Source organism: Panthera tigris, chromosome A2, assembly GCF_018350195.1.
Source record: "Panthera tigris isolate Pti1 chromosome A2, P.tigris_Pti1_mat1.1, whole genome shotgun sequence".
Lineage (NCBI taxonomy): Eukaryota > Metazoa > Chordata > Mammalia > Carnivora > Felidae > Panthera > Panthera tigris.
This window is the reverse complement of record NC_056661.1, coordinates 55,727,352-55,755,237: the sequence shown is the minus strand read 5'-3', so window position 1 is coordinate 55,755,237 and position 27,886 is coordinate 55,727,352. Positions and strand designations below refer to the sequence as shown.

Below are 27,886 nucleotides of genomic sequence, written 5' to 3'. Positions count from 1 at the left end.
GTGTGTGTGTGTGTGTGCATGTGCATACGTGTCTGGGACTCCAGGCTTCTAGTGTCTGTGTTCCTGAATGTGTTAGAATGTTAGTATTAGAAACATGTCCATGCTTCAAGCATGTTGACAGGTGCAGATTTCCTGTTCAGCACCAGGGCCCTCACTTACACAGGCCCCTTCCAAGGCTCTTTCTCTCATCAGTATTCATCATTTTGGTCTTCCTAGTTGAAAAACAGCTCCCCTCCCCCATTGTATAAACACAGGGCCCAACAAATCCTGAATGGGCCCTGGCATATTTACATCATACTGTCGCATTTTATCACGATTAGGTCTCTGCCTCCCTCCATTTGTTCCCCGTTCCTTCCCTCTTTCCTTTCTTCCTTCAATATTTGTGTTCCAGGAACTTCCCCTTCTGGGGCAGAGGGACAGTGACGAAGAAGACGACCCATTCCAGGGAGGTTCAGGGATCCACAGGAGCATATGGCGGGGCATGCCCTCTTCATCCTGGGACCATCCGGAAAACCGAGGCGGGAGGGGTCGAAGAATCAGCAGGGTGGCCGGACGTGGGCTGGGCCGTGGCCGAACACACAGCTGGTGCATGTTTGCCTGTGAGCATCTGTGCTTGTGTCTGTGCATTTGTGTGTACATGCCTGGGGGTGTGCCTGTAGCTGTGGGGTGTTTGTGTCTCCCTCCGTGTGTGCAGTTGAGGGAGAATCTGGGTGCCTGTGTGCTTTCTTGTTGGCCTCACGTGCCCTGGAGTGAGTATCCAGACAGCACTGTGAGCTAATAAGTTCTCGTGGCTGTGGAACACCCTCAGGGCCAGTCCTCCCTGGCAGAGAGGATCCCCAGTACTCCCGAGGCCAGGGGATCTCACAGGTGCCATGATTTCTCCACCTTTGGGCATCACCTGGTCACCTGGCTGGACCCGCTCCAGGGCTGGTGGTTTGGATGGTAGGTACCGGTGACCAACCCTGAGTATCAGGTTTCCACAGTGACAGTCCCTGTTAAGTGCTCAAGAACAACAAGATGCTTGCAGCCAGTATTAGCAAGAGGGGAAGTTTTCAAGTAATCCATTTCTGTTACAGAGTTGGCTCAGAGAGGGCTGGAGAGATCTTCAAGGTCATCTAGAACACCTCTGGTTATTCTCCACTTAGCTCCCACCTCCCAGATCCATTGGCCACAGTTTTCACCTGCTCTGTGTACCCCCAACAAAGCTGATCCCCCTGGATGCCATCACCTGGGCATCCTTGGTCTTTGGCTCCCAGTTGGTTTCGGCCAATGGGAGGCACCGACGGGCATCAGAGGGTGGGAGGAGAGAAAAGTTGGGGTATTGCCCTGACTTACTCCCAGTTTCGGCAGTGACTGTATCTCTCTAGCCACAGCTTTTCACCGGGGGGGGCCCTCACCCCATCACTGAGTCTCCTGTTGCTTCTAGGAAACCGCTCCCCCTCCTCCTTCCTTCAGGTTTCGGGGCTAGTGGCTCCCCACTATTGCCAGCCCGGGGACTGCACCAGCCCATTGATGTCCTTACAACACCATCCTCCCCATGCCCACACACGGGGGTAAATCGCCCCTTTGCTGAACTCTTTTCATTAAACCCTACTGAATGGGTCTGCTCTATCCTATTGGGACTCTGCCTGGTATGCAGTTTCCCATTGTGGTAGGAATAAAACATACACTACCTTCTCCTGCTCCACCTGGCCTCTAGTCTTTGCACTTGCCGTGTCTTCCGCTCATTGAAACATCATCTCTTCCTTTCCCGGCTGTGCTGTCCCTGTCTCTCTCAAATAAATAAATAAACTTTGAAAATGATCTCTTCATCGGGGTACCTGGCTGGCTCCGTTGGTTGAGCGGCCCCCTCTTGATTTCAGTGCAGGTCATGGTCTCAGGGTCATGGGATGGATCTCCCGGTTGATCTGCCCATCGTCAAGCTCCCCTTAAAGCCCCATGCTGGGTGTGGAGCCTGCTTAAGATTTCTTCTCTCTCTCCCTCTCTGCTCCTCTCCCCCACTAGCTTGCTCTCTCTCTAAAATAAACATAAGGAAATAAATCATCTCTTTATCAATAAAACAGATAATAAACCACATTGCATATGTTTAATAGTGCTTGGCACTCTTAAGAGTTTAAAGGACACTAGCTAATATTGTTGTTATTGTTGCAAGGGACTGGAATGGAAATAGAGTGCTTACTAGAACTTAAAGGGCCTGGTTTCAATATTATGCCGATTTAACTAATATTAACTAATATTGAAATATTGGATCCATGCCATTTATTATTCCTCTTTGGTGCATTTCTGCAGTTAACGTTGTCATTTGCATGCCTGTATTTTCCAAAGGGGGTGTTATGTTTTCAGGGTTTTGTATTCATCTGAAGATGAAATATATTCTAAGATTGCAAAAAGGGGGGGATAAGTCTGTAATGTGCAATAAGTCAGTGTCTTGTTACATCACAATGACATTTTAAAATAAGGTAGACATGATTAAAAAGCGAAAACAACCATCTCTTCAAAGGTGCTTCATGACCACTGCCTAAATCAGGGGGCACCTTCTTTCTCTGCCACTCCTCGGCTCATGCCCTGATTAGTTTGCAATTTGATTGTTTCCTTGTTTAACATTTGTATCTGCCACTAAACCAAGCTTGACCAAGGCTTTCAGATCTTGCCTGCCGGGTTCACGTTCACGGCTGTGTCCCAGCTGTGTCCCAGCGCAGTGCGTTGGCTAGGATACTGTAACAAAGAGCCTCCCAAACACTCAGTATGAACAATAACATAGTTTATTTCTCCCTTGGGTGATAGTGTGGGTCAGTGGTCCAGGCTGGCATGCTGTTTGGAAGGTGTTCCCAAGCCCCCGGGCTCGTCAGACCACCTCCCTCCTCAGCCACACAGGGGACAACTTAAAAACCCTCTCACCCAGAGCAATCTCACACTCTTTTTGGTTGTGGCTTTCCTCGTTCCAGCCTGCCCCACGCCCTCGTTCTCCCAACAACGGGCTTATTTGTCTGTGTGGCTTTCCAAACCAGACAAAGTTCCCAGAGATGAACTTCTCACAATGAAACAGGGTCACTGCACACACTTTCTTGCCTCTTGTTATTAAATATTATTTTGGGGGGGGGGGTGCCTGGGTGGCTCAGTCAGTTAAGCATCTGACTTTGGCTCAGGTCATGATCTCTGTGGTTTGTGAGTTTGAGCCCCGTGTCGGGCTCTGTGCTGACAGCTCAGAGCCTGGAACCTACTTTGGATTGTGTCTTCCCCTCTCTCTGCCCCTCCCATGCTCATTCTCTGTCTCTCTCTATCTTTCAATAATAAATAAATGTTAAAAAAAATAGATATTACTTTTTTCCTTCTGTGGCTATGGTTTACATCTGTCTATATCCTTGACCTTTGGGCAAGTTATTTCACCATTCTGTGCCTCAGTTTCTTCATCTGTAAAATGGGAATAACCATAGTTCACCTCCTAGGGTTGTTACAAGGATTAAGTGAGCATAGCTCTTAGAATTGAACCTAATACATACTAGGTGCTCTTTAAATAATAATCAGTATTATGATCTCTTTTGATGATCTCAACTTCCCCATGAGGTAGGTGGGAAGGCATCACCCCATTTTCACATGCAGAAATGAAGGACTAAAGAGCTAAGCAACTTGCCCAAGGTCATGGTGCTGACAGGTGGCCTAGTCTAGGTTTAATCCGGACCTCAGCTCACCTCCTGAAAAAACTGAGGTGATGACAGCAGCCCCTCATAGGATTTGGTTGTGAGAATCCAGTGCCATTATGCATTCAAGTGACAGGCACTTGGAGGGCACTGTTGAAAAGTCTGGGTCCTTCCCCTTCGCGGTGCCCCACTCTGTCACGCCCACGGGCGCCCTCACGGAGCCACCAGGGATCCCTGTTCCTGGCAGCCCTCAGGTCAGCTGCTTGTTTGGCTGGCGGGGACAGCTGGGCCTACAGAGAGGCCCATTGTCTCTGGCCTCTGGGGCTGTATTGTTGGAGCCTCCTCCCAGGGTCCAACCCCAAGACACTCCCAGCTGTCGCTCGGGCTTGGCTTGGTTTGGGGAGGGGAGACAGGGGAGTGAGCACGGACACCCGACTGTCCCCTTAAGACTGGATCACCAGCCCAGCTGTACTGACGAGGAAACTGAGGCTCAGAGAGCCCAAATGACGTGTAGGGAGTACTTGTCTCACCTGGGAGTCCCCACAGATGGGGCGGGGAGGGCGCGCGTGCGGCCTCAAGTCGGAGAGGTCATGGATTCCAGTAGGTTCCAGATGGCAGGGCCAGAGCACCACACCATCCCATTTTACCCGTGGAAACAGAGACCCCAGAGCGCGCACGCTGGCCCAAGGTCACACAGCGCGCCAGCCGCGGAGTCCGCCGGGAAACCAAGCGGCCTAAGTCCCAGCCTTGGGAGAGCGCAGGAGAGCCCGGCCGGCGGGGGGGGGCGGGGCATAGGGTGGCCCCTCCCCCGGGGCGGGGAGATCCCGCACTTGGCCAATGTCTGCGGCGAGCCTGGTGAAAACTCGCGCGGCCCTCCCCTTAGGGGGCGTGACTTTCCGAGCAAAGCCAGATTCTACTGGGCATTTGTCTGCGCAAAGCGGCACGTCGCGCTTGATGGGCGTTGGAGGCGTGGCCCCCGATCGGCCGGCGAGTGCGCTGCGGGACTCCATCTCTTTGTGACGCAGGCGCGGGCCCGAGCGGGGCGGAGTCGAGCCTGCCGGAGCTCCGCCCCCAGCGGAGGAGGCCGAGGCCGGGGGCGTGTCCGGGGCGGGGCCGTGCCCTGCCCCGCCCGGTCGCCGAGCAGTGGCCAGCGCAGGGAGGGCCCGGCCCCGGGATGTGAGTGAGGCAGGGGTGGGGGCGCGGGGTGGGGCACCAACCCAAGACCCCGGGGTTCCCAGGGGTCCCTGTGGGCGGGAGCGCGAGTGCGCGGGCTACCCGGCGGGCCGCCAGGTGCGTGCCCAGGTATGGCGGGCGAGGGGGCGCTCGGGCCGGGTGCGCCCAGGCCGGCCTCGCGCCACTTCTCTGCGGTCCGAGGGACCGGTGAGGGTCGCGGGGCTCCGACCCGGGCGAGGCCCGGCGACAGGCGCGGGTCTGACGTCTGCCCTATCCCGGGCTCCACCAGCTGTGCGGAGGCCTCCCGCAGTGGCAACAGCTGGCGCCGGGTTTCTGGTCCCTGTGCGGAGGTGTAATGGGGGGGGGGGGGTCAGCTGCGCGGCTAGGCTGAGGTGATCTCCATTCCTGGCTGCGGGTTGGGCCACATTCTGCGTGAACCCCGACCTGCTGTTTCTGGGAACTGTCATCCCCACCCCCAGCTCTCAGGGATAGGGCGCTCTCTGTGCTCAGCTGTTTCGGTGCATCATCTCGCTACAGCCACATGTTTTACTTAAGGAAACTGAGGCCTAGGGCCACACAGCTTTTTAGGATAATTGTAATAATGTGGAGGGGACGTGCCGAGGCCTGGCAGCCAGATACACCTGGGTGCACAGCCGGTGCTGCACCCACCTGCAGTGTGACCTTGGGCACTCCTGGTTCCCCCTCCAAGCCTCTGTTAGGACCGGTGGCGCCTACCTCCCAGGGCTCCGGTGAGGTTTGGGTTGGACAGTGCAGGGAGAGCCAATGCTCAGTGAGGAGCTGCTCTCATGACCGTTGTTGCTGTTGCTAAGAGGCCCTTTTCCTGCGGCTGTGGAGCTGTGTGGTCAAAGTCAGCCGGCAGCGAGGAGGAGGCTGCTTTCCACACTGAGACTGCCCCTGTCTCTGTGTCTGTCCTTGTGCACACGGAAGGCCACACACAACTCAGCTGTACCAGCATGTGCCGGAGACACGCTGGCCCATCGTGTATTCACCACGCTACAACATAACCTTCATGGGCCTGGAGAAACTGCACCCCTTTGATGCGGGAAAATGGGGCAAGGTGATCAGCTTCCTGAAAGGTATGGAAGGCCCTGTCAGACCCTACTGCTGCTTCTTCCAACCCACCCCTCTCTCCCGGCCCCTCCCTGTGTCTTCCCTGACACAAGCCGCAGTCTCCCACCTCCACTCTCAGCCCTCAGACTGCCTTCCACTCACGCGGGCAGAGTCTTTTCAGTACAGGCGTCTGAGCATGATATGTCCCTGCCTCAGACCTTCACTGCTCCCCATCACTGTGGGCTTAAGTCCTGTCCCTGTCCGTGGAGACCCAGTAGAAGGGGGGCTGATTAAGGATGGACACCAGGAAGGTGAAGTTTAGAGCAATCCAGTGTCTGTTCCCCATAAGCTCCGAGAGTCCAGGAACTAGAGAGCCTTTGCTCCAAACCCTACTGATTACAGATGGAGGAAATTGGAGCCCAGAAAGGTTAGGAAACATGTCCGAAGTCACACAGCTACCAAGTAGCAGAGTGGGGTCTGGAACCCAGAGCTTCAGGCTCGCACCTGTCACAGCTCATTCCACTGAGCAAGGTGGTGCTCCGGATTGTGCTTTCTACTTCGGTTTGTAATCCAGGGGTCTGGTTTAGGTGGGAAGTTCAGGCATCACAGCAGGCTAGTGCAAGAATATTCTCCCTTTTCCCTGCATTAGTGGTTCCTCAGTTAACAGAAGTAGGGAACATTACCTGGCATAGGACGAGGCATTGTGGATCTTTAAATCACACAATCCTGATCATGCCACGGAGACAGTTTCGCTTTGGGGCTAGCCTGTCTTTAACACCTAAGCCCATCTCCCTTTTTAACAAATCTAGAGCGAGCCACACTGTCGCAGAAAATAGAATCAAATTACAGATTAATAACAGTTTGTTTATATTGCATATGTTTTCTATTTTTGGTTTTTCTATTTATGGCAATTGGTTTGGATTTTCCATTTGCAATAGTAACCAGAGTGAGTATTCAAAGAAAACTATTAAGTAAAAGAAGGACAAGTGGTGTGCCAGGATGGTGAGAATAAGCGGGGCCAGCCTGTTGCTCGTCTTGCTTCCCTGACTATGGTCCTTCATGCACTGTTTCCAGCAGACTCAGCCTGAGTCACTCCCCCCATTGCCCTTTCTTGGGATCCTGCGTTACCCAGTAGCTCAACATAGGATTCCTTGTCTCCCTCATCTCTGAGCTGACAGTCCTCCTGAGTTCCCTCCTTCCTCCTCGGAGGATGTGGGTGGAAAGGAGGCAGGGGCCACATGGTGCTGCCAGGAAAAGAGCTGGCCCTTTGCCTGAAGGCAGTGGGGAGACTTGGAATGTTGTTGGGGGGAGGGGCGATGGAGAGTGCCTTCTGTATGTGGAGCTATGTGCGGGAAATGTATGGGGTCATTTGCTTTCTAAGGGTTACACATTAAAACAGTTTCTTTGGATTCTGACCTTGTCCCTTTGATTCCCTAGAACCCAGAGCATCATGGTCCTATTCTCACTGTGCCCCAGACCACTTCCTGTTTCTTCTCTGGCGAAACAGAGCAAATCTTGTCTGGTGGATGTGAGGGGTGATAAAATACTGCAGTGTTTCCCCAACATCAGTTATTTGCAAACCACTCTGGGGATCTTGCCGTTTCCTTATACCACCTGCTCCGTTATTTACTTCATTTTTTTTTTTTATTGACTTAGCCTCTGCTTAAAAAAAACTTAAGTAAACTTGTTTTAAAAGGAAACATTATATCATCTAAATGGGAAAAGCCAGTTTCACTGGCCATAAATAGAAGGTCGTGGTAAAAAAATAAATGCAGGAAAGCTGTGATTCACTTCAGGGTGCTGCAGTCTGTGAGGTCGCTGCTTTTTGGGTTAAGAAGGGAGATGAGCGAGGGTTGGGCAGGCCTGAAAGAGAGACCGCACCACCTTGGGCCTCCCGTGACATCACCAGAAGGTGGAGAGGGAGAACTGATAAGGCTTTTTCTCATTTTGAGTCCCCCTTACCAACCCATGTGCCACCTCCTATGAAAGCTGTCCAGCTCACCTCTCAGCTGTTGGTGGCTTGGGAAACCCAAGGATCGCCTCATGCCCAATGCCTAATGCCCTCTGGCCATTGTCCACACTGGCCTGGGAGGTGACCTGTTTTCAAAAGCCAGCCGTTTCCCACCTCCTCTGGGGCAGGGCTAGCAGAGGCTAAGCCTGCAGCCTGTTCCGAGGGGTGGTCTGGAGCCGGGTCGGCCATGAGGCCATCAGGGAAGCAAGGTGCCCACTTTGTGGTTTCAGAAGAGAAGCTTCTGTCAGATGGCATGCTGGTGGAGGCACGGGAGGCTTCGGACGAGGATCTGCTGGTGGTGCACACGAGACGCTATCTCAACGAGCTCAAGGTACAGGGTCTGGGGCCTGGGGAGGGCTGCTGACCAGGAGGGGTGGTCAGAGCTGGGGCAGCTCTGTCTGGGGAAGCACAGCCCCAAGGGGCTCCATTCCTGCCCCTCATGCAGGGGGATCATGTGAGTTTGTGGTCCCCAAGAGAAGGAGAGAGGTGTCAAAAAGGCAGATACCAGGGATGGGTTAGGCTGCTCCAGGGGGTAGTGAGCTCCCCATCCCTGGGGGTATGAAAGCAGGGATGACCACTCGGCGGAGTTTGCACCTTCATAGAGCTTCTACATTAGTGCCTTTCAATCTGTGTTCTATGAACAGGCTTCGGAGACCCTTGCTGACATGCTGCGTGAGGGGACTCCAGCCCCTTGTCCTTATCCAACCAAAGCTGTCCCACACAGGTCTATTTTTATATCGGGCTGACGTTTGAGGTTCTTTTCTAAGAGCTTCTGCTGCTAAAGACTTGTTGAAAACTGTTGGGCCAAAAACTAGTGTGAAACTCCCCAGGTCTGAGCAAGGGATATACACAAGTGGCCAGGCAGGTGGTAGTGGTGGTGTATGGGGCAAACTGGGGGGCTCCTGCCCCTTCCCAAGTGGGTGGCTGCCTCTCAGCTGCCCTGGGGGCCCCACGTGGCCAGAAGGCCTGGCTTTCAAAGAAAAGTGAGAAATTCAGATTAAGTGGCAGTCCCTGGTTTCTTAATGCGGCAGCTCATTTCAACATTTGTAAATCCTACCTGCAGACCAAACTGGGCCTCCGGGCTGCCTGCTTGTGACTTTTTTCTAGAGGAGCTCGTGAAGCTGTCATCAGTGCTGAGGTTCTGAGGCCTCTGCGTGGGGAGCTCGCCTAGAGGGGAAGCAAGGCTGGGGAGGTGCGTCAGAACCTGGTGCTGCCAGCCTGCCCTGGCGGGGGCATGGTCGGGGATGCCACAGGTCCTCTGCCAACAGTGTGGGAGCCCAGAGCCCCGACCCCCTCCTTGTCTTATACTCAGTGCCACAGCACGTGCCAGAGGTCACCAGGCCCCTCCCCTCTATAGGTGGAAAAGCCTAGGCCCTGCTCAAGGTCACCCAGGAGGTCCAGCAGCCCTCAGGGAGACCCCAAGCAGGGCATCCAGAAGCCAGTCTGTCTTCCTGGTTCCTGGTCACGGCTGCTACCCGCCCTCCTCCCCCACTCTGGCTGGAGCTGTGAGAATTCTAGATGAAGCCGTGGCAGTGTCAGCTCATGAAAGATTACCAGGAAGAGGTTGCAACCTGGCTCCTGGGAGAGAGAGGTGTGCGAGGCCTTGGCAGGAAGCCCAGTCCTTGGCTGCCCTGGTTTCCTGGGGCCTGGACATGCGTGGTCACAGTCCACAGCCCAGGAGCTGGGCCAGGAGGACATGCCTTCCAGAGTCCAGAGGGTGAGGGTAGGGAACAGGGACCGATGGCGACGGGTCCGGGCAGGGAGAGACCAGAACAGAGTGGGACCGGGGTGGATTGAATGTGAATGTGCCAGAATAAGGCTGAGGGGGAGGGGGGGCTAGGCTCCAGGATGCCACCTGCTTGAGGAGCCTTCAGGGGAATTGTGCAGGGCTGACTGTGTCCCTGGCCTTGGGCCCCCAAAAGCCTAAAGGCAGCTTACTATGTGATAGGTAATAATTAAAAAAAAGTATTAACAGGTTGAGACCTGAGTAGGCAATTGAGGTCAAGGGCAGCAGGAGCATTCAGACATGCCAACTGAAAGGATTAACCAAGATGCTATGGTTGAGCTTATATATTTGGCTTGGAGCTCCCTGGCAGCAAGAGCAAAAAGAGAAACAGGCTGATTTCCATCGCACCTACTAAGGTGAAGCATTCAGTCATTCAACACATCTATACCAAATACTGACTGTGTACTGGGTACAAAATGAAGAATAAGCAAGTTTCTCTGCTCCCATGGATTTGCATTTTTGTTGTGGAAGACTGGAAATAAAGAAGTAACGACCCGAGAGGATTTCACAGAGTACCAAGGGCTGTGAAGGGGAAAAAAATAGAGGGTAACTTAAGTGGAGGGTGGAGGGTGACTGGGTGGTCGGGGAGGGCCTCACAGAGGTGAGGTTTGAGCTGAGACAAAAGAATGAAGAGCGTGTGGAGCTTTGAAGGAAGAATGTTCCAGAACCACATACCTACAGGGGGAGGGGACTTTGCCTCCTAGAGGGAAGAAGGATGCTCAAGGGAATAAAAAGCTGAGGTGGCACAAGATGTGGTCAGGGAGGCCAGCAGCACCAGGCCATGCCGTGTCTTGCAAGCCATGGGCGGAGTTTGGATTTTGTTCCAAATACCGTGGGAGAGCCACATGGTGTGATGTGCCCTTGATGCTCAGGCAGGAACCACCATGCCCATTTTGGCACTTAGGGGCTGCAGCTCAGGAGCATTCCCCTTGCCTCTATTCATCCTCATCCCCTTCCCCTCCCCCCCCCCCAGCTCTCTGCAATGTTCCTTTTCTTTTTTTTCTCTGCTGCGGGCATCTGGAACGTGCCCTGGAGAGTTCCTGCTGGTCTCCTCGGCTGTTCTGTGTGCACTGTGGGAGGTCACCCTCTCCCCTGCGCTGCCTCACCCATGTTCCAGGGCTCACGCCTGGCCCTGGCCTGGTGTGGCCTTCGATGCTTAGTCATTCAGGCATCGAAGGGGATACAGTACCTGATGTTTGCCAGGTGATGGCCATTCAGGGAAAGAAATGTGTATTGAGCGCCTACTGTGCGAAAGGCCCAGAGTTTGCCCCACTGAAGGTGCTGGTTGGGTTGGGCCAGGACCAGGCTCCTGCCTTCTGCTAACCCCAGTGACAGTTTGCCTGGGGTGTGGGGTGGCATGACACAGATCTGACATCTCGTCCTTGTGCACCCTGAGCTAGGCAGTGCTCGGGATACCTTTATACGGCAAGTGTTTTGTTTTTTTTTTTAATCCGGCAACTGTTTAATGAGCACCGTGCTCTGTTCCAGGGGAGGCAGGATAGAACAAAAGAGATGGAGTCCCTCTCCTTATGGAGCTGACATTTGGGGGAGTCAGCCAATAGACACAATAATCAAGTCAATGATATGGTGTGTTAGAAGGCACTCAGTGCCATGGATGAAAGTATAGCAGGAAAAGGGGGAGTAGGGGCTGCAGTTTGAAATAAGGAGGTCAAGGAGGGACTTACTGACATGTGATCATGGACTGAGGGCAGTGAGGGAGTGAGCTATGTGGGCATTTGGAGGGAGTGCATTCCAAGTATAAGGATTAGCAAGTGCAAAGGCCCTGAGGCAGGAGTATCTGCAGTGTGTTCCAGTATTGCCACTGGATCGGAGGGAATGGGAGGGAGACTGGCAAGAGATGGTGTCAGAAAATGATCAGGGGCCAGACCACACAGGGGCCTTTTGTGCCACTGCTGTTTGCTCTGAGGGAGGTGGGAGCCAAGGAGTGTGTTAAGCCGAGGGACGTGGTCTGATCTAGGGTTTAGCAGGATTGCTTGGCAGCTGTGATGAGAAGAGGCTGTCAAGACAAAAGCAGGAAGATCAGTGAGGAAGGAGGTCGTCGCAATAATCTGGTGAGAGATCCGGGCTCTCAGACGAGGCTGGAAACAGCGGCTGTGGATTTTGGGGGAGTGGTAGGAGTTGGAGTTTGCAAAGAAGAGGAAACAGTAGAATTTTCTGCAGTTCAGACTGGGTATGCGGCATGCGAGAGAGAGAGAAGCCAAGCTCACCTGAGCCTCAGGAAGTCCGGACACCTCTTGGGCCTGGTCACCGACCTCCCAGCACTCGGAGTCCTGCCTGGGAGGGAGACAGACCCTCGCACCAGAACACCAGGCGGCTAAAGGCTTAGAGAGTCTCTGGGGAACTGGGCCCCCTCCCCGGGCCTCTGATTTCTCTCTCTCACTTCTCTCTTCCCCGAGGGGGCTCTTGTCTCCTTTTCTTGTTAATTACAGTAAAATTCAGATAGCATAGCCAGTAGCCATCCTAAAGCGTAAACATCGGTGGCATTTGTTACATTGACAGTTTGGTGCGACCATTGCTGTTTAGTTCCAAAATATTTTCGTCACTCCGACAGGAAGCTGGTACCCACAAAGCCGTCGCTCCCATTCCCCTTCTCCCCGGCCCCTGGCGACCACCAGCCTGTGTTCTAGCTCTCTGCACTTGCCTTTTCTGGATGCCTCACATGCGTGGAGTCACATAGCACGTGACCTTTGGCGTGAGGCTTCTATCAGCAAGCACAAGCGTAGCGTTTTCAAGAATGATCCATCCCATGGCGTGAGTCTGCACTTCATTCCTCATTGCGGCTGAATAATATTCCATTGTGTGGATAGACATTTTGTTTATCCGTTTCTCAGTTGTTGGGCATTTGGGCTGCTTCCAGCTTTTAGCCTTTTGTTGCTATGAACACGCATGTACAAGTCCATATCTGAGTCCCTGTACTCAGTTATTTTGGTTATATACCTAGGGGTGGAATTGCTGGTCATAGGGTAACCAAGGGGCCAGCAAAATGACCCCCACAGCAACTGCACGTTTTACATTCCTAACAACTGTGCACAAAGGTTCCAATATCTTTACATTCTCACCCACGCTTGTTATTTTATGGTTTTTGTTTGGTTGGTTGGTTGGCTGCAGTGACCTTAGTGGGTATGGAGCAGTATCTCATTGTGGCTGTAATGTGCATTTCCCTGTCGGTCAATAGCACTGAGCATCTTTTCAGCCACTTGGTGGACATTTATATCGCCTCTTTGAAGACGTGTCTGCTCAAGTCACGGGCCCGATTAAGACATTTGGTTGTGGAGTTTTAAGAGTTCTTTGTATGTTTTGGATTTTATGTGATTTGCCAATAATATCTTCTCCCATTCTGTAGGTTGTATTTTCGCTCTCTTGCTGGTGTCCTTGGATGCATAAAAGTTTTGAATGTTGCTAAACCTCAACTTATCTTTTTCATCTTTTGTTGCTTGTGTGTTTGGTGTCACATCTAAGAATCCATTGCCAAATCCAAGGTCATGAAGATTGACCCCAATGTTTTCTTCTAAGAGTTTTAGCTTGTATTTAGGTCTTTGGCCCATTTTGACTTAATTCTTATATATGGTGTGAGGTAAGGGCCCAACCTCAATCTGCTGCATGTGGTCTCCAGTTTTCCCAGCACCATTTGCTAAAGACACAACACTTTCCCCATTGACTAGTCTTGGTACCCTTGTAGGGAATTAGTTGGCCACAGATGTATGGATTTACTTCTGGACTCTCCATTCTATTCAGTTGATGTATATGTCTCTCTTATGCCATATTGTTTTGATCGCTGAAGCTTTGTAGTAAGTTTTTAAATTGGAAATTGCGTGTTCTCTAAGTCTGTTCTTTTTCAAGGTTTTTCAGCTATTTGAGGTGTCTTGAGATTCCATATAAATTATAGGATCAGCTTCTCTATTTCTGCAAAAGAGGCCATCAGGATTTTGATAGGGATTGTGTTGAATCTGTAGAGGAATCCGGAAAGTATTGCCATCTTTACAATACTAGGTCTTGAACCCATGAACACAGGTTATTTTTTCATTTGTTTAGATTCTTAAGTTCTTTCAGCCGTGTTTTGTAGTGTGTAGTATACCGGTCTTGCACCTCCTTGGTTAAATTTATTCCCAAGTATTCTATTATTTCCATTGTTATTTTAAATGGAATTACTTTTTAAATTTCCTTTATGGATTATTTGTTGCTAAGGTATAGAAATACAACTGATTTTTGTGTTTTGATCTTGGATCCTGCAACTTTGCTCGATAAGTTCTTCAGTTTAATAGGTGTGTGTGTGTGTGTGTGTGTGTGTGTGTGTGTGTGTTCTTTAGGATTCTCTGTAGCTAACATCATGCCATCTGTGAATAGAGATTAGTTTTACTTCTTCCTTTACAGTTTGGAGACCTGTTATTTCTTTCTTAATTGCTCTGGCTGGAACTTCCAGTGTGAGGTTGAACAGAAGGGGCAAAAGTGGGTATCCCTCTCTTGTTCCCGATCTTAGGCTGAAGGTTTCCAGTTTTTTAGCACTGTGTATGGTGATAGCTATGTGATTGTGTGTGTGTGTGTGTGTGTGTGTGTGTGTGTGTTTGCGTGTGCACGTGTGTATGATAAATGCCCTCTGCCAGCCTGGCAGAGTTCCCTTCTGTTTCTAGTTTGTTGATGGACTTTATCATGAAAGGGTGTTAGATTTTGTCAAAAGCTCCTTCTTTATCAACTGAGACGATGGTGTGGATTTTTTTCCTTTCTCTCCTTTTGCTCCCACTTCCACTGGTGGAAAGTTCTGACCCAAACCAAGCAGTTGGGGCCTCCACATGGGGTTGCAGCCAGTCTCTACTGGGGAAGTTCGGAGGCCAGGCCTTTTGGTGGGCAGTGGGCATTAGGCTGGGGTGGTAAAATCTCCTCATTCATTCATTCATTCATTCATTCAGCACTATGGGCTCAAGTTCGCTAGAGCAATGGTTCTGCAACTTGCTTAAGCATTGGAATCCACTGGAAGGCTTGTTGTGATGCAGATCACTGGGGCCTACTCCCAGAGTTTTGGATTCGGGAGGTCTGGAGAGGAGACTGAGACTCTGCGTTTCTGACAAGTTCTCAAGTGCTGGTGTTGCCGGTTTGGGAACTATACTTGGAGAAGCACGGCCCTAGAAGCAGAGCCTGTGGTGGGGATGGAGGTGCAAGGGGTTCCCTGAGGGCAAGCCTCGGGTGACACCTGTAAGGGGGGGGAGGGGAAGCAGCTGGGCACACGTATGGCTTCACCTGACCCCAGGAGGGCTCTGCATTTGTGCTGTCTTGGGAGCAGAAGGCCAGACTGTCCTAGCCCCCTATCAGCTAGTCATCCAGCTCTCCTGGGCGGTGCAGGGCGCAGGGGAGGTGGCCCCCTCCAGGGCATGTGTAGGCAGGGAGGGGTCTGGGCAAGGGTGGGCAGCACGCGCTCTAAGCACCTGCTGTGTGCAGGCTTCACTCTCGGCATCATCTGTATAGCAGGAATGAGAATGAGTGTGTGCTTACACTCCTGGCTGTGGCATCCTTCTGGAACAGGCAGATAACAACTGAGACATATCGTAATGCCAGGTAGAGACAGGTGCTGTGCAGAAGGATGAGGCAAGGGCAGGGGTCGGGGTGGAGCCGGGCTGGTCTTCAGATGGGGAGTTGAGGACAGGCAGATTGGTCTAAGGCCCCGTTTTAGGCCTGGTGGGGAGGGGTCCCTGTTTCATAGATGAGGAGATGAGACGGAAGGGAGGGTTGTGTCCAAATGGACACAGCAGTGGCAAAGCCCAGAGTCAGACCAGTTTTTACTCTGAGGAGGACTTCTGAGCCCTGTCCCCACCCTACTCCCATCTAGCCCATCCCTCAATGCCCTTGCCTGGGGCCAGGCTCTCAGAGGGCCTGATCTAGGTGCCCTCATCCCAGCCTGCTGCCCTGCACGCCCCTGTGTAGAACCTCCCCGCCCACCCCCTCCTCCAGGGCCCAGCCGCCAGCCTGCCCCTCCCACCCCGTCTATTTTTCACCCTGGCCACTGGTGGTTTTTCTGGAGCAGCTCCGTCCAATAGAACTTTTTGCCACGGTGCACATGTTCTGGAGTGGCCCTGGCCAGTAGCCCCTAGGCACACGTGCCTATCGGGCAGTTGAACTATGGCCAGTGAGACTGAGGAACGAAATTCTATTTTCTTGATTGAAGTAACAAAATTCTAATAAAAAATTTTTCATTTAAAATTATACCCAAGTAGCCACGTGTGGCTGGTGGCCGCTGGATGGGACAGCACGAGTCTAGCTCATCAGTAGGCAGCACCACTGCCTTGCACAGAGGCCACGGCTGGGCCCGGGAGAGGGCTGAGCCATCTGGCACCATCTCTCACTGCCGGAAGTGGAGAAACGTTGGCAGACGTGACCCTTCCCCCAAGGGGACTGGTCCCCTTGGCTACATCCCAGACGCGCTTCTGGTGACTTTATACCCGGCCCATGGAAGATTCATTCCCTAGTGTGTCCCACGTGATTGCAGCTTTCCAAAGGTCAGTAGGCGTTGTGTAAAAAGTAAGGCAGGCCGGCAGAGGTTTGTGGCCAGAAAACTCGGGCAGCGGATAGGATTCTGTACGGCAAAATTTCGAGCCCTTTACATGTTTCCCATGTGAGTTTCCAAGAGGTGGACAACATAAGCAGTGTTTCCCAGAGTCATTTGATGTGGAACCCTTTCCTGATAGTGCGCTGGGCTAGGCAGTTGCTGCGGAACATACTTTAAAACATGCCCCCTTCGTGGTTTTGGGTCTATATGGGACCCCTCAGGAGGCTGGGATAAGCTTTCATTTTCTTCCAATCCTTATTCCCTGCTAGCTTGCTGAGGGAGAGAGGGAGGCAGTGACTTAACGTGTTCCTTCAGTGGCTGAGTTGTTGTTTTCACTGTTTATTCATAGAAAACTGTGGTTCTGGGGCTCCTGGCCGGCTGGGTCTGTAGAGCATGCAACTGTTAATCTCAGGGTCATGGGTTCAAGCCCCACATTGTGCATGGAGCCTAATGAAAACTTAAAAAAAAGGAAGAAAACCATGGTTCCATGCCTCCCATAGGCCAAGCCTGTGTTGGGCAGTGGGATTGGTGTGACGAACAGTCAGAGCTGGCCACCTTCCCTTCTCTGGGTCTGTCCCCCACCACACGCACACACACGCACATGGACAGGTCTTGGAGCATTCCAGCCTTCCTGGCTGGTCTCAGCTCTAGCACCCGTACCACCTCCCAGGCCCTGTGATGCCTCCATGGTGCAGCTGGGAGGCCGGGGGTTGAGGAAGGCTGGAGGGGCACCTCCCTTTTCAGACTGCAAGTGGTCTGTGGGCCATAGGCCACGTTCACCAGCTCCTTCACTTGAGTGAGGGCTTCCCCAGCCTACAACTGTCCTCAGCCTTGGTGGCCTGGGTGGGGGCTGGGGGGTGGCCACACAGGTATTCAGTGCAGTTCAGGCAGCCTGGGTTTCCCAGCACATCTGGACCCTATGGAAGTTGACATGGGGCCTATCCTGCCTTCTCGCCCTGGCCTCAAGTAGTGCCCCCTGGCTAAGGCACCTGCCAGGACCTTCCCAGGCATATGCCCTTTCTGCTGTCCTACCTCATCCTTGGCCCATCCTCTTTCCTCTCTGCTGACTCCTTGCCCTTACTGAACATGCCTCTCCTGCCCTAAATCTCCTCCCCTGGTGGGAGAACCCAGTGGCCATGCTCCCCGTTCTCAACACCTCCCTTGGCTTACTCCTTCCTGAAACTCCTCTCTGCCTGGCCTCCTGAGGGCCATACCTCTGCCCCACCCCCACCCTGTCCCAGGACAGCCCTCAATTTTCACAGTGGGCTACCCTTCTGGCCCTTGCCTTCAGGGTTGGAGTCTTGGGGTTCCAACCTTGCATCCTGGACTCCTCTGTCTGCCCATCCCCTACGTGCTATCTGCTAACCTTCCCCATCTCCCCTCCTCTGGACCCTCATTATTTCTCGCTTCCTTCCTGGGGCGGCTGCTGCTTCTATTCAAGTTCTCCTAATTGGTCCTCCTGCTGCAGCCAGAATAGCTTGGGCAAGCACCATCTGATGGCTCCCTGCCGCTCTGATGAGGCTGTCTGAGAGAGAACATTCTCTGGCAGCACAGGCCCTACGGGACAGGCCCGGCCCCGCCCCAGTTGTACCCAACTTCTCGTGAGCGCGGACTCACTTCCCTTTGCCAGTAGTTGTCTTTTCACCTTGACTGTGACATCCGGGCAACTCCCGTTCACCTTCAGACTCAGCTTGGAGGTCACTGCCTCCAGAAAGCTGCCGTGTTCCCACCTGGACCCAGACCATGTTCTCCATCAAAAGGCTTTGCATATGAGTGCCTCCCTGCTGGGCTGTGGGCTGTCAGAAGGACAGGAGTAGCCCCCACCTTGGAGCCTCAGTAAATATTTACAGAGTGCCCTGGGCCCCTCTGAGGCTCTGCCTGGGGTCAGAGGAGAGCAGGGAGCACGGATCCAGGTACATTCTCAGCCAGGCAGCAGATGGTTCGGGCTCTGGGCCCATGGACATTTGCCCCGGGGTCTGGGAGGGTCACAGGGAAAGCTGTGTCCTAATCTTCGTGCGAATGCCTTTTGGTTACCCTAGACCCTCCTGCCTCGGTAGCCAGAAACGAGGGCCTGATACGCCTTTGGAAGGGAGGACCGATTCCTAGTGGATGACGAGGTCATGTGCCGGGGAAGCGGACCTGGGCTTTCAGTGCTGGCTCTGCCAGTGACTCACTGTGTGATGTTGGAAAGAAAGATCTTCCCAGCTCAGGGCCTCAGTGTCCTCCCCCTTCTGTACAGTGGGTGGGCTGGGCCAGGGCTGGGTCTTCCGCCCCTGTGACTTGGCGTCCTCTGCAGCTCTCGCTCTGGGCGCAAGAGGGCAGCCAAGGGCTTTGGAGGAATGTGGGCCAACAGCTTTAAGGCAAGGAACTGTTCTTACTGAGCCCAAAGCTGGGTCAGGGGCTCTTACTTCTTACCAAAGGAACTGCACTTGACTGGAAGTTCTCCCAGGTCACCTGGAAACTGGCAATCTGATTTCCCAGCTGTTGCCTCTGCGCTCTGGGCACAACGGCCTGTGTCTCCTTCCACAGTGGTCCTTTGCTGTTGCCACCATCACAGAGATCCCCCCTGTCATCTTTCTCCCCAACTTCCTTGTGCAGAGGAAGGTGCTGAAGCCCCTTCGGACCCAGACGGGAGGAACCATCATGGTAGGTGGGGATGCAGGTGGGAGGAAGGGCTGGGCTTGGGACCCCACACCTCCGGGTCTTTGCCCACTCTGGGCTCTCCATCCGGAATACTCTCCTCCCACTTTGCAGTTGAACAAAATCCTAAATAGTCCTCAAGGCACAGTAACAATAACTCTTTCTCCCAAAGCCTTTCCCACTTGGGGACATTAGAATTCCTTGTTCCTTCCCCCATGACCTCCTATGAGAGTTACCGTATTTGCTGGTGTATAAGATATATCCCCTTTCCCCAGGGGGTGTATCCTCAAGCTATGGCTATAGTGTTCTCAAGTCAAGATGGCAAAACCAAGCCCCCATGGTTTCAGTGATGGGCGATGCTCCCCTCACTGCCCATCATGGGGGTGACAGTAAAGAATACTTACAGCAAAAGTAGCTTCTTCATCCCATATGTAGTTGTCTTTAAAATTAGCCACAGGCTGCCGAGTTAATTGGAGGTAGAGAAACATTTCAGATTTAGATGTAGGATAATCTTTTTTTAAAGAATATTTCATAAATATTTGTTTTGAGAGAGAGACAGACAGAGCATGAGCAGGGGGAGGGGCAGAGAGAGAGGGAGAGAGAGCGAATCCCAGGCAGGCTCCGAGCTGTCAGTGCAGAGCCCAATGTGGGACTCAAACTCACAAACCGCAAGATCATGACCTGAGCTGCAAGCAAGAGTCAGAGGCTTAACCCACTGAGCCACCCAGGCGCCCCCTAGGTGTGGGATGAATTCATCCAGAGTCAGATCAAGACCTATTGATCTACAGTTTTCTTTTTAGCTTTGGAAATTTTTTTTTTGTTTTTTGTTTTTTGTTTTTTTTAAATGTCACTGCCCACTCCCAAACCATGATTTCCTACAAGATTTTGGTATTCAGCCTACCGTATTTCTGTGGGTCAAAAATTATCTATTTTTCCACTGAAAGCCTCATCAAAATCCTTGTCAGCTCGCGTGTGATCATAACTACTTAACTTTGCTTTCTTCTAGTCGCCTCTCAGAATTGCAGTTCTGCGGCTTTGCAGTTCTCATACAGCAGCCAGTCTGGTACTTCCAAGACTGAGTCTGAGTCTGCTGGAGGGTGGGGGTCTCCTGAACCCTACCTCATAGATCATCCTATGTCAGAGCTCTCTGGAAATGGCGTTTATGGAATGAATGAATGAATGAATGAATGAATGAATGAATGAATCAGTGAATCAGTGAATGAATGAGTGAGGGAATTGGTTGCCTGTGCCTCTCACCTTGTGCTTGTCTCCAAAGGCAGGGAAGCTGGCCATGGAGCGAGGCTGGGCCATCAATGTGGGTGAGTGCCCCAGCCGGTCTGGCTTGCTAGGTCCTTAGGCTGGGAGGGCCAGGAGGAACCTGAAGGCAACCACTGTGAGTTCAGATGCTCTGGTGCCTTCAGAGCCACCCTGAACCTCCTTCTTGAGTGGTCTGGGGGGGGGGGGGGCGGGGATTCAGCCATCTGGTCCCTGGGAGGGACCAACCAGTGCCTCCATCTGGTGTGGGATTCTCATCTAAAAGAGTTCCCCAGATGGCTCCCCAGCCCTGCCTTTGCATACTTCCAGTGACAAGGAGCTCACTCTGTCTGCAAAAGCCTGTGTCATCCCCTGGGCAGCCCTGTGTGGGGCTGAAACCTGCAGAATTTCAGAGTCTTTCCTGAAAAATTCCATCAGCCTCCCGGGGCCCAGGACAGCCTTCAGGGCCACGGTCACGTAATGGGCAGACAGGCCCAGGGTCAATGCCGTGTCAGGAACCCGAGGGCCAGCACTCCGGAGTCCCCTGGACTCTCCCCCAAGACTGGCTCATGGGAGGGTTACACCGACATTTTTCCTCATCCCTTCCTTATGTGTCCCTCACTGAGGTACAGCACTTCACAGTTAGCAAACCTCTTTACTGTCTGGCCTCTCATTTGAGCTGGGCATTATCATGTCAGCCCCATCATATCGATGAAGAAATGGGTGTGGGAGAGAACCCCCGCCTTTGGCTGTGAGCTGCACAAGGCCAGGGCTCGGTCTCTTCCATCTTGGTATTGCCAGGTACTGAACATCGGATCTGACATCACCGTGATGTGACGGTCTACTGCTGAACAGATGGATGAAAGAGGCATGCCCTGTGTGTGTCTACAGCGGGGTCCCCACGAGGGCCTCGGGAGGCCCTTCCCCCGTGGAAGATGTTATGACCTGATAGAGGTTAAGAGGCCAGGTCTTGATCCAGCCTGGGTTTGAATCTTGGTTCTGCTGTTAGTGAGCTGTGTGATCCCAGGCAGGTTGCTTGATTTCCTGTGTGCCTCAGTTTCTTCATCTGTAGAATGGAGGTAATGGCAATAGTGTCCCCACTGGGGGCTATAGGGAGGTTTCAGTGAGCTCTGTGCCTGGTTAGGAGTTCATTATTGGCTATTATCTTGTTAAGATCCGTTGACAGCCTCTTGGCATGAGAATAGGCAAATCCTTTGTAGCTGTGGGCCCTGGACCCTAACTGCTGGGTGGGGCAGTTGTTGGGCTCAATTTCAGAGGCCCCCGAAACTCAGGTTGCAGGGCAATGGGCTCTCAGGGGGGAGGTTGTGGCCGGACCCTGGTGTCTAAGGCCTTCCCCATGGCCATGGGTGGCCAAGACCATCAGAAGGTGCCCTTCCTGACCATCCCTTTCTACCACCTGCAGAATCTGGGTGGTCCCAGGGTAAATGGGTCCCCCATAGCCCCACCACCCCTCCCTGGCATGGAAAGTCACTTGGAGGCCGGCCTGGCTCTGCAGAGGCAAGGGACAGTTTGGGGAAAGATAAGCTCCTAGCCCTTGGGGGTTGTGACAGGCACTGTGGACTCACTTGTTGGGACAGCCTGCGAGGTTTCTTGCTCCGGGTAGGGATGGCTGTGATGGCAAAGCTACCTCCTGACCCAGGGATGGTGACGCGCCCGGGTGCTCAGTTCAACTTGCCGACCTGGAGTCCCGGGAGCCTGTCCCTGGGAGCTGAGCAGGGATGGGATGCGGGGAGGATGTAGGGGCGGGGCAGTGCCTGGCCCTGACCACGCTGTGTCTGCCCTTCCGCAGGTGGAGGCTTCCACCACTGCTCCAGTGACCGAGGCGGAGGCTTCTGTGCCTACGCGGACATCACACTGGCCATCAAGGTGCGCCCGAGCGTGTGGGGGGGCTCGCCTCCAGGAGCCCTCCCTCGAATCCCCCCCACCCCCAACTTGGGGTTCTCCTCCACATTACAGAGAAGGGAACTGAGTCTCAGAAGGGGAGGAAGCTGGCAGGGACTCCAACACAGATCTGACACTTTCTGTGCCTTTTTTTTTTTTTTTCCGGGGTGGGGGAGAGAGAGAGATGGAGGGAGAGACAGTGGGAGGGAGGGAGGGAGCAGGAGAGGAGCAGAGAGAGGAGAGAGAGAAGTCCAAATAGGCTCCGTGCTCGATCCCACTAACCATGAGATCAAGAGTCCGATGCTTAATCGACTGAGCCACCCAGGTTTCCCTCATTTAATCCTCATGTGTGCAGATGAGGAAACCCAGGCCTGGGGAGGTAAGGTCACACGGCAGAAAGGTGCAGAGCTGGCATTGGCCGACACCTCTGCTGGATTGCAGAGCGCCCCTTAACCACCCTGTGCCTGGCCTTGTTCCGGGCATCAGGAATGGACTGACGTGGCCCCTGTTCTCCCAGGGCACACAGACTAGTGGTGGGAGTAAGCAGGTCAACAGACCCTGGTCATTCAGAGAGGGTGACACACACGAGACCTTCCTGGGGGTAAGGAGGGGAAGGAGGGCTTCCCAGAGGAGGCATGAGAACTTGGCCTTGTGGGATAAGGCAGAGGGCACAGCCTTGGGGAGAGGTTTCACCTTCTTAACCCGCATATATTCCTCTAGGAATCCCGGGCTTTCTCTAAGAGCTAGCCCAACTGCCCCACTCCTAATCTCCAGCCCTTCAGGGCACAGCACATGCTGCCTCCTCCAGGGAGCCTTCCTTGACCACGCACACATGCTTCTCTTGAGCCACACAGTTCTGAGCATGTGAGGTCTTTGCCCGGTGGTCTGATTGCCCACAAGCCTGTCAGGCCTCCCACCTGACCCCTTGCCAACTGGGAATCCCCAAGGGGCTATGTCTTCTGGCTTGTCTGAGTCCTCACCTCCCCCTCTCCTCCCCTGGCAGTTTCTGTTTGAGCGAGTGGAGGGCATCTCCAGAGCCACTATCGTTGATCTCGATGCCCATCAGGTGAGTACCCTGTGGGGGCTGCAGTCTCATGGCCCCGCCCCCCCAGTTGATGCCCATCAGCTCTGTCCCACAGCCCCCTACTGTGGGGGGCTCCCTTCCCCCAGGGAACATTGCCAAGCCCCAAGCTGGGCCTCTGCTCCCCCCACCCTGATCTGCCTCTCCCCTCGCTGCTCATCCTCTGTGCCCCAGGCCAAAAGTGGAGGGTCGGTCTTTGTCCATCTGCGCCACTCAGCCCAGCCAGGGCACGGGGTCCGCCTCATTGCTTCGGTCAAACCAAAGGATCCTTCCTCCCTTCTGACTGCCCAACACACCTGGCTGATGGCTCTTCCTAAAGCCCAGGGTGGCGACACCACTCTCACGCCCTGAAGCCTACTGTGGCTCCCCAGTGCTTCCTAGTCAGTTTGGGGTGCCACCCCTGCACGGAGCTGAGGACTACTGTGGGGCTGCACCTCAGACAGATGCTCACACGCATGATTTCAGGCTTGCTCAGGTTCTGGGTTACTTCTTCCTCAGGGCTCCAAATAGGGGGCTGGCTCCTCCACTCAGACCGGGCAGGGTGTCATCTGGGCTCTTGAGGACACCTCCCCCCCCACTGCTGTTGTGCCTGTGTGCCGCTGGGCACCCTGTGGTGGAGTCCTATGACACTGAGCTCTGGAACTGAGCCATACCTGCACAGCCCTTTACAGGTTCCCTTTCACGTCCCTGATCCCAGCCGATCCCACCACAGACTCCAGAGGGTGGCAGGGTTAGAACTCCTTTCTCATTCCATGGAGAGGAAACTCAGAGGGCTGGGCCCTGCTCAAGGTCGTGCTAGAAGATCATGGGGCTGTGTTTTGAGGTTGAATTCCAACTCTGCTACTTAATAGCCATGAGACCCTTTGCCTCCAGGGACCAGCTGAGCTCCGCAGGCTCATGGGGCATTTCCTGGGGTGGGCGTGTGCAGGCTTCCTGGCCTTGCTGAGGGCCCCTGTGTGCAAGCAGCTTTTGTGTCCTCTCCACAGGGCAATGGGCATGAACGGGACTTCATGGGTGACAAGCGCGTGTACATCATGGATGTGTATAACCGCCATATCTACCCCGGGGACCGCTTCGCCAAGCGTAAGCTGCCCCCTCATCCCTCAGTCTTAAGTGCGGTCGTGCTCATATGGAGCTCTCTCCTGAGTATTCTCTACATGCTGGCCTCTGCAGAAGTCACTTCATTTGTCCTCAGCAGCCCTGGAGGTGGGGGTGTGTTCCCATTTTATAGGTGAGCAAACTGAGACCTAAAGAAGTCACTTGACCCACCTGAGATCACATAAACCTCTCCGACAAACACATGTGCGGGTCCTTACATCAGGGTACCCACCAGGAGAATAAAAATAGACCCCTCCTGGGTATGTATTTGTCTGGTGGCAAATAGGGAATGACAAAAAAGAAATGAGAGGAAAAATATGAGAAGTCGAAAATACAAAATAGAAGTCGAAAACACAAAATGCATTCTCAGATGTCAAATGTAACAGTTGTGAAAATAAATGCAGGGGGGTTAAACTTACCAGCCAAAAGGCGGAGACTCTCAGATGAACTTTGAAGACACAGGGCCCCGCCCGCTTTGCAAATAGGGGACACAAGTGCAGGAAGGGCATCTGCTCAGGGTCATTCAGCCCCAGGTGTGGCCCAGGGGCCTGGTTTCTGATTAAGGTGCTGGATTTGGGCCTGAGGGCACAGCAGGGTTCTCATTTCTGGGCAGAGGCTGCAGATGTCATCGACAGGGGTCTGGAAATCCCCAGGGCAAAGTGTTTCTTCTGCACTCCCTTCTCTCCCTTGGCCGCGCCTCCTTTGCGGTTCTTGGCACTCTTTAGTTTCATTTGGGGCGGAATGAATGAGGGGGAGCAGTGCTGGAGTCAGACTGCGTCCGATCCCGCTGGGGCACTGGCTGGGCCCTCCTGAGCTTGTTGGCCTTTCTTTGCCTACGGGGCTACTCCTGTCTCTCCCTCAGAGGCCATCAGGCGGAAGGTGGAGCTGGAGTGGGGCACGGAGGACGACGAGTACCTGGATAAAGTGGAGAGGAACCTCCAGAAAGCCCTCCAGGAGCACCTGCCGGACGTGGTCGTGTACAACGCAGGCACCGACATCCTTGAGGGCGACCGCCTTGGGGGGCTGTCCATCAGCCCCCAGGTGCGTCCCCGCCCTGAGGGGTGTGCCAGGGGGGCGGGGGTGCAGCAGGGAAGGTGGGCGGAAGCAGCGGCGATCACAGCGGGACTTCCGGAAGCCGCGGAGCCCTGGCCGCCCACCCGAGTCAGCCTCCCGCTTCCTCCCACAGGGCATCGTGAAGCGGGACGAACTGGTGTTTCGGCTGGTCCGCGGCCGCCAGGTGCCCATCCTCATGGTGACCTCGGGCGGATACCAGAAGCGCACGGCCCGCATCATTGCCGACTCCATCCTTAATTTGTACAGCCTCGGGCTCATTGGGTCTGAGTCCCCCAGCGTCTCCGCACAGAACTCGGACACCCCACTGCTGCCTCCCGAGGTGCCCTGACCACGCCACCCTTCTGCTCTTCTGCGCGGTTCCCTGCCTGCCTCAGCCCGGCCCGCCCCTCAGCGCTTCTCCTTTTCTAACCACGGGGTGGTGGGGGCAGCTGCCAGGAGGTGCCGAGGGGCAGGGGCCCGTCCCCGACCGGGCTGGCCTTAGGGGCAGCCCCTCCGCTCTCCCCATTGGGTGTCAGAGGGTCTCCAGGCCCCTCTGTGGGCGGGGGCAGAAGGCAGGGCCTGAGTCCCAGAAGACCTCCCGTGGGGCCCCAGGTCTGACCAGGCCCTGCAGAGGCAGGCAGTTTCCCGAGGAGGGAGAAGGGCAGGTGAGGCTTTGGGGGCAGGAGTCATGTGATTTGCCCCACCCTTTCGCCCTCACCTCGGGCAGGGCATGGAGAGCCATGGGTGCCCGTGTCCGTGTGGGGGGGCCTGAAAGCTGGGTGCTGCAGCGAGGCCTCTGGAGGGGGACTCTGGATTCCCAGCCAGCAGGCAGGACACCTGGTCCTGGGTGTCCTGGATGTAAGGGGTGGCGGGGAACGGGGCTCGAGTGGCGTCTCCCCTCTGGTGTTCCCCTTCAATAAAGCAAGGGCTGGACCTGCTTTCCTAGGGCTCCTCGGTGCTGATAAGGAGAGGAGAGGCCTGAGGAGCTCCAAATCTGTGCTTTAGTCATGGTCCTGCCTGTCAGAGATGGGCCTCAGCACTGGGGGCTTGAGGGGGCTGCCAACCCCACTGAGGAGGGGACAGAGGAGGGTGAGGCCCAGAAAGGGACACTGGGGATGGGGACAGGTGGCCAAGCCGGGTCCTACAGGACCTGAGGCCCCAGATGAGGACGGAGGTGCCGGTGGTCAGGCTGGAGTTCTGGGAGGGAGGGCAGACATATCCATCCTGGCCCGTGGGTTGTAACAGGTAGGACCTGGGGCAGGGCCTTAGGTGGGGCTATTGCTTCCAGTGTCCAAGGTCCCAAGTGGGCCCTGACTTCTGGTCTTTGAAAAACCCCAGACCCTGACCTTGTTCTCAGCTCTAATCTGAAGGGGACACCCTGGGCCCCCCGCAGAGAGCTGGGTGGGGAGAGCATCCACCCTTCATTACCTGAGTGTGTTCTTAGCGATCAAAGGTGGGGTGGGGAGAAAAAATGGGCCAGCGGAGGCACATCCCGGTCCCCAGTCAACTGCACCTGGGGGACTCCCGTTCATTACCATCTGGGGGTGCTCCTGCATTTCCCCACTTTCTCCCTTACACTCCCTTGGTGCTCCCTCTGCTGGGGGACGGGAGGAAGGGCTTGAAAATCGTGAACTGTCAAAACGGCTGACCTCCTGGACTAGACCTCGAGGCACTAACCACGCCCTTGGATCCCCTCACCCGCCCCCTGCCCTTGCCGTTGGTTTCTCTGCATCTGACTCAAGGTACCTAACGTCCCCTCATTTCCACCTGGGGCCTGTGACACGTGGGGGCAGGCAGTGGGCTGGCTTCATCACCGTTGAGCTTCTGTTTGTAGAGAACCATAAAGGCTCTTGATCGGACTGGCTGCTGTGTGTTCTTGAGATGGAGCATCCTTACCTCCTAAGGATTAGAGGAAGTAAAGATTTAAAATCCACATCGAACGAGGCCGGACATGGCCTCTCTCCTCTCTCAGAGAGAAAGAGTGCGAACGGGGGGAGGGGCAGAGAGAGAGAGAGAGAGAGAGAGAGAGAGAGAGAGAGAGAGACGGAATCCAAAGCAGGCAATACGGGGCTCGAACTCACGGACCGTGAGATCATGACCTGAGCCAAAGTCGGACGCTTAACCAACTGAGCCACCCAGGCGCCCCTAGTATCTGTTCTTAAGACCTGAGTTGTCTGCTTTTGGTAAGTGATACCCCAAGTTATAAAAACCCAAGGGAACGTGCCAACTTTGTGAAGTGCTGAGTCTCTAGCCGAGCACCTTGCTGACCAGGATGGGGGGGGGGGGGCGGGTCCTGCAGCCCAGGGTCAGAGGGGGGACAGGCTGGGGGAAGTCCGGGGTCGGACATGTGCTATAGGGAGAACTTGGGGGGCAAGAAAGCTTGGGAAAACACTCTCTGGTGGAGCCCGCTGGGAGCAGCCCTGATGCCCAGGAGGCGTGAGATTTCTGCAGGAGACTCCATCCAGAGCCTCCTGGAGATGTGGAGCATGAACATCTGGTGTGGGAGGCAGGGCAGTCCCTCCCCCCCAGCACACAGGGGAGCGGGCAGACCTTGGAACCCAAGCCAACGTGGGAGCCATGCTCTACCTGGGCCTGAATGTGGGGCCTTGGACAAGTGGCTTAG

The 27,886-nt window shown here is 54.3% G+C and overlaps 1 protein-coding gene across 1 annotated transcript; it reads left to right on the top strand.

Annotated features, from left to right (window-relative positions):
* Nucleotides 1-4,694: 4,694 nt before the first annotated feature.
* On the top strand, nt 4,695-27,122 carry HDAC11 (histone deacetylase 11). The gene is made up of 10 exons (XM_042979603.1): nt 4,695-4,814; nt 5,760-5,908; nt 8,124-8,224; nt 18,765-18,881; nt 20,152-20,194; nt 21,940-22,016; nt 23,035-23,097; nt 24,099-24,195; nt 25,073-25,251; nt 25,397-27,122. Coding segments are annotated over exons 1-10 (1,044 nt in total). The 5' UTR covers nt 4,695-4,812; the 3' UTR covers nt 25,613-27,122.
* The last annotated feature ends 764 nt before the right edge of the window (nt 27,123-27,886 follow it).

Excerpts from the sequence above, each read along its gene's own strand:
- HDAC11 (XM_042979603.1), top strand. Across the intron at positions 18,882-20,151 it reads AGACGGGAGGAACCATCATG|GCAGGGAAGCTGGCCATGGA; the intron begins GTAGGTGGGGAT and ends TTGTCTCCAAAG. Across the intron at positions 24,196-25,072 it reads CGGGGACCGCTTCGCCAAGC|AGGCCATCAGGCGGAAGGTG; the intron begins GTAAGCTGCCCC and ends TCTCTCCCTCAG.